The sequence below is a fragment of the Silurus meridionalis genome, chromosome 5, assembly GCF_014805685.1.
Source record: "Silurus meridionalis isolate SWU-2019-XX chromosome 5, ASM1480568v1, whole genome shotgun sequence".
Classification (NCBI taxonomy): Eukaryota; Metazoa; Chordata; class Actinopteri; order Siluriformes; family Siluridae; genus Silurus; species Silurus meridionalis.
This window is the reverse complement of record NC_060888.1, coordinates 9,088,287-9,099,942: the sequence shown is the minus strand read 5'-3', so window position 1 is coordinate 9,099,942 and position 11,656 is coordinate 9,088,287. Positions and strand designations below refer to the sequence as shown.

The 11,656-nt window shown below is 37.4% G+C and overlaps 1 protein-coding gene across 1 annotated transcript; it reads left to right on the top strand.

Annotated features, from left to right (window-relative positions):
• The first annotated feature begins 5,223 nt into the window (after positions 1 to 5,223).
• dusp1 (dual specificity phosphatase 1) lies at positions 5,224 to 8,378 on the top strand. Its single transcript, XM_046850369.1, has 4 exons — positions 5,224 to 5,819; positions 6,010 to 6,158; positions 6,246 to 6,465; positions 7,141 to 8,378. The coding sequence occupies exons 1-4, from the start codon at positions 5,408 to 5,410 to the stop codon at positions 7,500 to 7,502; spliced, it is 1,143 nt and encodes a 380-aa protein (XP_046706325.1). The 5' UTR covers positions 5,224 to 5,407; the 3' UTR covers positions 7,503 to 8,378.
• The last annotated feature ends 3,278 nt before the right edge of the window (positions 8,379 to 11,656 follow it).

Here is an 11,656-nt window from a genome sequence, read left to right as displayed (position 1 = left end):
AGATATTTAGGCTTGTTTTTTTCCAGAAAACTGCAATTTAAAAAGTACTATTCGAGGAAGCTATTACCCCTGCCGAAAAATGATGGACTGCGAGGGTCACTGAGCTCCCAAATAACGCTACAAAATCAAACCAAGTTATTGAGGATTTTATCATTTCATCTGTTTAGGATATATTTGCCTAATATTCTAATATTACGTGTAATAAATCTGGCTCTGTCTGTCCAGTGCCTCACTGCCTCTTGACCTCACTGCAGGTCACTGAGCAACACTTAGTATATTCTATACTTATATAAAGTTATTAATGTATTTTTGAATCCGACACATTTCATACTACATGCTACAATTTATTACAATTTATCATTATTACTCAGATTACAATAAGGTAAAATTTTACCTTACTCTTGTAAACAAGTCTTAAATGACCAAAGGTTTCCAGACTCCTGACAATCACACAACAATTTGGACCTTCCCCAAACTGTTGACACAAAGTTGGAGACCTGCAACTGCATTGAATGTCTTTGTATGCTGTAACATAACAGTTTACCTTCATTAGACCTGTTCCAGCATGGCAAGGCCTCTGTGCACAAAGCCATCTCCATAAAAACACAGTTTGCCAAAGTAGGTGTGCCAAAAATTAGTATCCTGAGTTGTGACTTCAACCCCACTGAACACCATTGGAATGAACTAGAATGCCCACTGCACCTCAGGCCTATATCAATGTCAGACCTCACTAATGCTCTTGTTTCTAAATTAACAAAAAATCTTATAGTCACACTTTAAAATCATCATATCATCATAACAACAAAAGGGCAAATAAGTCTGGAATAGGAAGTTCAACAAGCACATAAGGGTGTAATTGGGGAGCCGTTAACTAACTTTAGGCCATAAACTGTTGCTAAAAATGTTCTGCCTAAGAGAAGTTAATTTAAAAATTGTCTTGTTGAGTTTTTTTTTTTTTAAGTTATATTTACTTAAGGGGTTGTTTTCTAATTATTTATAATCAAACCATTAGGTAAATTAGTTAAATTCTGAGGGAAATGAGGAGTGCATACTATAAATCGTAATTATAACTTGTTAGGGAAGCAGTAACCAAATTCATACTTTTGTCATGAGCTTGCTGTTTTCATGGTTGTAATGAGTTGTGTTTAAGAAACAAATCAAATATCAATGTATCACTTTCATCTATGAATGACAGTGCTTCTGAATCAATGTTAATTTCACTTTGGCATGTTTACCTTTACTCGAGTCGCATTTGCTTACAGTGTTTGTTAATTCTGGCCATTTAGCACTTACAATTATTGTCTGTTTTAGTTGGTAGACATTTCCAAGTAGTTAAGTAAGCATACGAAGTTTTAAATCAAATTTCACACAATTGATCAGATTATTCAGAGAAGGGATGCTGTTAATGTGCTATGCTGTATTTTCTTATAATTCACATGAGAAGAACCAAACAGAAACAAAGAAAAATAACTCAATTTCTGAATCTAAATAGCTACAATATATTGATGAAATATATATGTTGTGTTAAGAAAATTATAATTAAGTACAATAGTCTAAGATACCGGTAATTACATTTATGTTTATTTCAAGGTGAATGAATATTACTAGGAGAGGTTGTGGAGAAACTACTTTTCTAAATCCACTGAAACCCATTGGACCAGATTATTTACAGGTCTCTGACACTTTGAATCTCTTTCATCCCTGTGGTAGAGTTTCAGATAAAAGTACAGAACATTCCTAACGACAATGAAAGATTTGCCCTTTTTTATGTTCCGAGCGCCATACATAGTTTTTTCAATTAATTATTTAATATAATGAATAATTTGTTGACCTTCTATGTCTAGATTTCTAAATTTTAATGGAATAATTTTAGGTGGTCAACATATTGCACAAACTGGACATTCAAAGTGGCCCAGGTTTTAGACCAAAACTTCACAGAAAGTATTACAGTCAACACAGTAAAAACTAGTAAAGAAATAAAGGATATACCATGTAGTTTCCCCAGACTAATGACAGTAACCCTGACAAACATGTCAGTAAGTGTCTGCACTAATACTAAATTTAGGAAACCTATTGCATATACCACTCTTTCAGTTCCCTTTAATACTGAGAGCAAAAACCATGGGAAACAGAAAACAAGTGTGAGTTTGTGCAATTACTGCCAGATGGATGACTCACATAATTAAAGATACAGTATGTCCAAGTGTTTCACCTACAGATCATAGGTTTCTTCATCACAGAAGAGTGTTATCATTTTTGTCATAGTCTTCACCAAGCAGGACCTAGTATAGTAATTTAGTACAGGGACACAGTCATGAAGGGTGAGGGAAGCTTTTTAAAGGTTTTTATTGATGGAATTAAAATAAAATAAAAAAATTGACCATTGAAATGACATTGCAAATTAATGTAAAAATTCTCCAAAATATTCAGGGAATAACTTCCCTGAAATGTTACAAAATTGGTTCATCATCCACTCCTCCTCACTGAAATTTTTTTCTTACAGTAAATCTAGGTACAGTACATTGTGTTTTCGATACCACCACTGCCCCTATACACTCACACATTCCAATGAGTAATGTTCCCTTCTCATGGTTTGCATTTCATTCTTGACTCATCCCAGTGTGGTATGGACAGTAAAATGCAGTACTGCGGACAGATGTTGGTGCATTTCTCACTCATGGCAAGCTTTCCCTGTGTTACTTTTTGTTTCTTTCTCTGTTAAGGTCACACAATGCTCAAAGTGCTCCAAGCGGCACCCTACAGGTCCAACTTCCTGACTCAGGCACCAGAAATGCAGTGCTGACGTCAGACACTGTACTGTGATGTCCTACTTTCATTTCAGCATGCGCACTGAGGCTCTGAAACAGGAAATAAGATAAACATTTCATAACAGCGTACCGGTTAGAACGGAAAAAAGAAACTTTTATAAATGTTTATTTTAGCAAAAATACTATAATTGTCCTGTATATGAACTTTTCTAAGTTCAGAAAATACCATATTGTTCAGTCATAGATTATTTAGAGTGCTAATAGGATGATGATGGTATTTAGTAAATTTGAAACAAAACTACATAGGTTTGATCATTGCCTAATCCAGAAATAACATATAGCTCAAAGAGAACAAAATCAACACAATCTATTGTAACCACAGCCATGGCAACATGACAAGGTCATGATAGTTTTACACAACAAAAACAAAATGCAAATCTGCCAGTATTGTTTTTAGAAACATTGCATAACCGACAATACTTGTCTGTCAAGTTGTCAAGTTGCCAAGTCACTTGTTGCACTTGTCTGTGCAAATTGAACTACCAACACCTTGAAGTACCCATACATGATTGCCTTCTATCTTCAGCATTTTTTTTTAGTCCCTTGAAGGCCAAAATGTATCGAAGCAAATATGTGCTGTGATCCCATGCAGCTGAACCTGCGAGGTGTTTTCTACTGGTGGAAATTTACCAGACCTCCAGTTTCTATACAGTGATTAACTTTTATGGTTAGCCTTTGCTCTCGCCACATTACACACTGCATAGACCTGTACAATAAAAACAAAGTATAAACTTTTATGAGTGCCGTGACAGGTATTCACTAGCCTAATTACCTTGTTATTCCTCAGAACAAGGAGGAGAATATAAACAATAACATCATGGAAAATTTGGAAAATTCCTCAAATGAATAGAGCAGCATCAAGCAGTATGAGGAGACAACAATCAAAATGTGTGGTTTGCTTTTGGAATACGTATTATTATTGCTGGTGTTGTTTATGATAATAATAATAATAATAATAATAATAATAATAATAATCATCATCATCATCATCATCATATAATATATATATATATATATATATATATATATATATATATATATATATATATATATATACACAAACTAAACAGGAAGGATGGATGGGTGTGTATGACAGATATAGACTGAAGTACAGATTAAAGTGACACAGTATGATTGTTATTGTCAATAAAGTGTCCATGTGCTGGCATATATAAAAATATAAAATTGAAATGGTATAAAGTGACGCTGTGCTAGTCCAGTCCAGAGTTAGAGTGGCTAGAACCAGTGTTAAAGTTCCACTAGTGCAAGTAATGCAAGTATTAGTGAATAATTGTAAATGAATGTAAATAATAATTGTGCAAAAAGGTACTAGGTACAGGTACTAGGTGCTTGGTGTTTCCTGGTTTAAATTTTAAACTTATTATTATTGCTGATGATGTTCATACTACTACTACTACTACTACTACTACTACTACTACTACTACTACTACTACTACTATTGTAAGTATAAGTTTATGGAAATGTAACAAAATATATCATTGTGATTATCTTCTAGTCTCTTTATTGATTTGATTATGGCAGTATTGAGAGACAATGATTAGATTGTCTGTCTTCTTTTTGAAATACGTATTATTATTGTTGTTGTCGTTCACAGTAACAATAATACAATAATAAAAGAAGAAGAAGAAGAAGAAAAATAAGTAGTAGAAGAAGAAGAAGAATAAGAGAAGTTGTTCACAAAAACAACAATAATAATACAATAATAACAACAATAATAATAATAATAATAATAATAATAATAATAATAAGAGGAAGAAGAAGAAGAAGAAGAAGAAGAAGAAGAAGTAGTAGAAGAAGAAGAAGAAGAAGAGAAGTTGTTCACAAAAACAACAATAATAATACAATAATAACAATAATAATAATAATAATAATAATAATAATAATAATAATAGTAATAATAATAAGAGGAAGAAGAAGAAGAAGAAGAAGAAGAGGAAGAAAAGAAGTAGTAGAAGAAGAAGAAGAAGTTGTTCACAATAACAACAATAATAATACAATAATAATAATAATAATAAGAAGAAGAAGAAGAAGAGAAGAAGAAGTTGTTCACAATAACAACAACAGTAATAACAAGAAGAAGAAGAAGAGAAGAAGAAAAGAAGAAGAAGAAGAACAAGAGAAGAAGAAGAAAAAACGAAGAAGAAGAAGAAGGGAAGAAGAAGAAGAAGAAGAAGAAGAAAAATAAGTATAATGATGGACATGATCTTTCCTGTTCTTTGTCAGACTCTTAGTCAGGAGGGTTTGGTTGCTGCCCGTTGTTCTGAACATGACGTACGTTCTGTTGCGTGCTGGCCATTTGTCATACAGTGCGGGGCGTGGCGGGGTGGGCGTGGCTTGGTAGAGGCTCCTATAAAAGAGCGTCTTTTCGCCTGGAGAGCAGAAAGAAACAACGTACCGGAAACGTGAATTGAACTTTGAAGAAAAGAAAAGAAAAGAAAAGGAAAACAACGAGATATTTTTTTTTAGAAGATCTTACTACTTCATTCGGGAATCGTATTAGAGAATCTAATTACACTTATTTTTTTTGTGTGTACGGATCTATTTCCTGCTCGTACTTTATGTATTTAGATTTGTCCCGTCCTGCGCGTCGTCCTACTATGGTCATAATGGAGATCACGAACATCGACTGCGGCTCTCTGCGGGCGCTTTTGGAGGGAACTGGAGCCGGCTGTCTTGTTCTGGACTGCCGCTCGTTCTTCTCCTTCAGCTCTTCTCACATTTCCGGCTCGACAAACGTGCGCTTCAGCGCCATAATGCGGCGCAGAGCGCGCGGAGGACTCGGGCTAGAACACATTGTTCCCAATGAGGACACGCGGAGCAGACTGCTCTCCGGAGAGTACCGGACTGTGGTTCTGCTCGATGATCGGAGTGTAGACTTCAAACAGGTGAAGAACGACGGGACACTGATGCTGGCCGTGACCGCTTTGAGTCGTAACAACCCCCGCGGAGTGGACGTGTTTTTCCTGAAAGGTAACCAGAACGTTCGTGTGGCTTCTGGGGTTATTTATGGTCCAGTGTCCTTGTATGGGGAACTCGCTCCTGACACCCAGTGTGTTTACTTCAGCTGTTGTCGTGTTGTGTCAGGAGAGCCGCTGGTTCTTGTTAGTACTTGTAAACGGTGTAATCAAACATCTAATTCCCCGTGTTGTTCCACTCTTAGGTGGCTTCGAGACGTTTTCATCCGAGTTCCCTGAAATGTGTACCAAAGCTCCACCACCACAAGGCTTGAGTCTGTCCCTGAGCCCCAACTGCCCCCCGGGAAGTGCAGAATCAGGCTGCAACAACTGCACCACTCCTCTCTACGATCAGGTAAGGTTTTCCCTTCATACGTGATACTTCAACAACATTCCTAACATTCATTCCTTTTCTAATGAGTTGTTTTTCTCCATCCTTCAGGGTGGCCCAGTTGAAATTCTACCTTTTCTATACCTTGGAAGCGCTTACCATGCTTCCCGTAAAGATATGCTGGACATGTTGGGCATCACAGCACTCATCAACGTCTCCTCCAACTGCCCGAATCATTTTGAGGACCATTATCAGTACAAGAGCATTCCAGTCGAAGACAACCACAAAGCGGACATTAGCTCCTGGTTTAATGTGGCGATTGAATTTATTGGTGAGAACTTTTCCCTTAACTATTTCCCTTATTCCTTGTGATTTCTCAGTCTTTGTCAGGAGAGCAGATGTTAGAGTATACAGACGTTGGCAGGCAAACACGAACCCTCCCCCTTTCCTCAATTCGAATTTTCAAAAGTTCCCTCCGAAACGACCAGCTGGATAGACCACGCTTGACAGTCACAATGCTTACATCATCCCCTCTCATCTTATTTAAAGAGGTGCTGCCTTTTCATGGAAAGCAGCAGGCCGTGGCCTAATCTGCCTTTTAGGGGGCAACTTAGCATTCCTGTCTGCTTTTGTTTCGCACAAACAAAAGCGGGTTTCTCTGCTGCTGAGCTTGCCTTCCTCCAAGATCAATTCCCCAAGCAGGGGGGGGTTCACCCCTATTGTGTATTCGGACCCGTCACAGAAGGAGTGTTACCCCATCACCCACTCTTAGCCCCTTTTTCCTCTTCCTGTTTTAGTAATAAGATGACTCTACCCCCATTAGGCTGAAATTTGCAATTGAAATTGGAACGTGGCAGCTGAGACTAGGAAAGAGCTCTTGTTTGCCATTTTCAGATCAGGGTTGAATTATGTCCAACCAGGTCATGTCCATGTACGATATGTGCAAATGCAAACTTTGTTGAAATTGTTCTTATTTATACTGACCTCTTGTCTTGCTTTTGTGCAGACTCTGTGAAAAACAAAGGTGGCCGTGTCTTTGTGCACTGCCAGGCGGGCATCTCGCGCTCAGCCACCATCTGTCTGGCCTACCTCATGCGTACCAATCGCGTCAAGTTGGACGAGGCTTTCGAGTTCGTCAAACAGCGCCGCAGTATCATCTCACCCAACTTCAGCTTCATGGGCCAGCTGCTGCAGTTCGAGTCACAGGTGCTCGCCACATCCACCTGCTCGTCGGAGGCGAGCAGTCCAGCACTAAGCAAGAGTGGCACTGTTTTCAACTTTCCTGTCTCCATTCCTGTCCATGCTGGTGCCAGTCCATTGTCCTTTTTGTCCCATCATAGTCCCATCACCCCTTCACCAACCTGCTAAATAGACTTCATTATTCTGATACTGTTGATGGAGACATCCTGGTCATTTTTAAAATGTCTTGTAATTGGAGGTCACATTGACTCTGCTTGTCTAAAAGATTATAACACAACCATCAGAGTTACAACCACGGGCTGGCCTCGTGTCTTGTTGATTCACTGATTACTGTAGTATTTTTTATAGCAGGACTCTTGCTCCTAAACTATATCTTCATGCAGTTCTGGTTAGGAATAGGTGGCTGGTCCAGATTGTTCACCAGGGCTGCCTTTGTTTTGAAAACACTCAATGTTGATTGAACTGAAGAGAATGGGCATTCATCAGAGTGTGAATGTTTGTTGTCTGTTTGCTGCAGTCACCACAATTTGAGCCTTGCAACTGATAATCATCGGGCCTTCTGTTTTCTCAGGAAGAGTAATCTTTATTTCTTGACTCTCTTAATCTTTGTTTATCATACACACAATCTGAAGTGGCTGCAAGTTGTCAGACTTTAAGGTGCTAACCTGACTGAATGTCCCCTCTTTTTTTTCTTTTCTTCTCTTTTTTTGTGAATAATGAATGTATTTATTTTCTATGGCAAGACCTTCTGCCTTCGGACAATGAAAGTGAAACATGGCTCTTTTTAAGGGCCTCTGTGCCTTTCAGACGTTTAACCAGCCTACCAAGATGTTTGTTTTGTCTTGTAAACAAACACGAAATACCTCATGTGTGTGTAATTTTGGCAGTCCTGCAAGATCCACAACCTATAAAATTGGAGTGACTTCCAGGAGACTGTATCAATATGTGATATTTATTTACTAAATTAATATATTTCATATGGTATATTTTTTACAATCTTTGTGATATGTTTTGATACTGACAAATAAAATGTTTTGTACATCACACTTGTTTGGCATTATGAATGATTTATAAGCATAACCATAACTTCGCATAGCACATACAGGAAATTAACAGTTTATGTAGTATTAAAATAGTCATTAAATAGTATAAACAAATCATGTCTGCTGTTGCTTTGGTTAAAGGAGTTTTAAAGAATTAGTTAGAACTGTTGCATGTATGCACTGATGTAATTTTGATTTGCGTATAAGATGAGATCAGATTAGTCCTTGGTACACGCTGACTCAACCCCAGAACCGACAAGATCTGCAATAATGATAAACAAATGTCTCAACAAGGTAAAAATTAAAAACTGAAACAAACTCTTTTATAAAAAACAAAATAAATATAATAACTGCCTGTAAATTACAACAATTTGGATACTTTTATAACAACTAAAGGTTAGTGTGTGTTTTTTTTTCTCAATGCTAATTGATGTTAATATGTTATAATAATTACAAGCACTAAACACTAAAGAGCACAAAAAGTACTGAAGAGCTGGCTGTCTGGTGTAGCCATCACAACCTGGAGCTCAACACGCTCAAAACAGTGGAGATGATCGTGGACTTCAGGAAAAATCCCCCAGCACTCCCCCCACTCACCATCATAAACAGCACTGTAACAACAGTGGAGCCATTCAAGTTTCTGGGTACCACCATCTCTTAGGACCTGAAGTGGAACAATAACATTGACTCCATTGCTAAAAAGGCTCAGCAGAGGTTGAGGAATTAGGAAATTCCACCTGCCACAGGAGCTGCTGAAAAAAATTCTACTCGGTCATCATAGAGTCTGTCCTGTGTACACCTATAACTGTCTGGTTTGATTCAGCTACCAAATAAGACATCAAGATTCTACAGCGGACAGTCAGGGCTGCTGAGAGGATTATATGTGTCCAACTGCTCAATCTCCAAGATCTTCACTCATCCACAGTGGGGGAAAAGGGCTAAGAAAATCTCGTTCGACCCCTCACACCCAGCCCACTCTCTCTTCACTGTTGCCCTCTGGTCAGCGCTACAGAGCACCGTCCACCAGAACAGCCAGGCACAAAATCTTTTTTTCTCGCAGTCTATATTTGAACAATTAAAATATTCATAACTATACATTGTCCATCATAACTGGCACATTTATACATAGAATCCAATGCTACATTTGTAAACTGCACACTTGTAAATAACATCTGTACATTCATTTAAACAATATTTTTACTCTGTATATATTGCATTATTTAATTGTCTGGTTTACTATTCTGTTATGCTATGTCTGTACTTTCTCCTGCACTGGAAGCTCCTGATGCCAAGTCAAATTCCTTGTGTGTAAGCATACTTGGTAATAAAGCTATTTATGATATTGATTCTGATTCTGATAAACAGATAGGGTGTAAGTCACCCCAGATGTGATGTTCTCACACACCCACATACATTTGTACCCTCATTCACACCTAAAAGCAATTTAGAGTGGCCAATGAACCAAAATGCATGTTTCTGGACAATGGAAGATATGAGAGAACCCAAAGAAAACCCATGCAGACATGCAGTAAACCAAGCTCAGGTTTAAACTTAGGACCACGCAGCAGTGTCACAGCAATGCTCCTGATATTTTTTATCTTCAATAAAGAATTGATTTGCCTTCTTTCTAGAGGAAATGGTAAATTGTAGATGTATACAGTGGGATAAAAACAGGAGAACCCGGGGAGAACATAGGAAATGCTGCACAGACAGTAACTCAAGATCCCGTTCAAACCCAGGACCCTATAGGATGTGACAATACTACCCACATTATTTCTTCAATTAATACATTGATTTGCCTTCTTTCTAGAGGAAATGGCAAAATTCTCATTCTTTTGAACTCACTTGCATTAAAATTTATAAATAAATTATTTTTATTAGTGAATAAGCAGTTAAATTAATAGTTATAAGCCAATAATGCACAGGTGTGATACAATCAGTGCATATGCCTTTAACACAATTTTATGAGGTGAAATTGTACATTGAGGTAATCTGAATACTAGAGGTATAAATAATAATAATAATAATAATAATAATAATAATAAAACAAATTGTTTATCATGGTGAATGTTTTGTTAAATTGAATTTCAAAGCTTCTAGTAAATCTCGAAGTGATCATATTTACAATATCACAAATATCTTGTTTTGAGCATCTAATCTTTTACAATAATAATTGTTATTTTAACCTACAACCATTATAACCTTGTGTCTTAGCTGGTCAGAAAATTCAATGATATGGTCAGAAGACATTAAGTTGCTGTCAGTGGTGAAATGTATGTGGGAAACAGACTGACCCTTTCATATTCAAACTGGCCATATGTAGCGGCACTCCACCCTGTGTGACACTGTGCATTGGAATTTCACAGTGGTAATGTTGTGCTGTGTAGAGTCATTATCAATGTCCTCCATTGTCAGAGGCACAGGGTCTCAGTGAGCTTCACTGATCCCTGTCAGCGGGTCTGGGGTGAACACTTGGCCAGGCACTTCTCTGAGTACAATGGGAGCAGCTGCAAGGCGTTTGGGAAAAGTGTGACAACTATAGCGCACTTAGTGTTTGGCCATACACATCTTTTCTAAAGCCTGCTTTGGGTGACAGAGAGGAGCACCTTCAGAGGCTCATTTATTCTTTTTTTGCAAATTAGCCCAACGCCGGCAGTGACAGCAGCCAGCTGATCATACTTAGTGAACCTTCTGTGCATGGAAATGTCTACACTCGGCCATTGCATTAAAATCTCCACAACTATTTTCACAGCTGCTCTTTGTACCCAGGGTGTTAGTTTATAAATTGTTTGCCTTTAAATGCACACACTGTTTTGCATTTTATTCACATTGGTCGATATTACTTTAAATCATCAGTACACAGCTTCAGGTGCAAGGTCCCTCGAGTGTGATGACTTGTAATGTACACTAGCGGCTAATATACAATTTAAGCTATCAAATACAATAAGTGAAATCATAAATCTTGTGCTCTATGAGTTTTAATGAAGAGTTTTTAGAGGCAGGATTGAGAGTATTTTTGTTGTCTGCTTTCCAGTCTTGAAAATCTATGTTGTACATAGGTATGCATTAGGATTTTCAATCTTGTTAGATTTGATGTAAGTGCTAAATTTTTTTTTACTTTTTTTGCTTACATATGTACATGTCAAATCATGCAAAACCAGATATATCATAACAATACTATTGTAAATACTGTACATGTTCGAATGTAAAATATTCAAGAAAATATATGTAATCTTCTCCATTACTCTTGGACAACAGAGGAAGAAGGTGTTTACTAAA

Coding starts and splice junctions, on each gene's coding strand:
- dusp1 (XM_046850369.1), top strand. CDS start 5,408: ATGTATTTAGATTTGTCCCGTCCTGCGCGTCGTCCTACTATGGTCATA. Junction 6,159..6,245: donor CCACTCCTCTCTACGATCAG/GTAAGGTTTTCC, acceptor TCCATCCTTCAG/GGTGGCCCAGTTGAAATTCT. Junction 6,466..7,140: donor TGTGGCGATTGAATTTATTG/GTGAGAACTTTT, acceptor GCTTTTGTGCAG/ACTCTGTGAAAAACAAAGGT.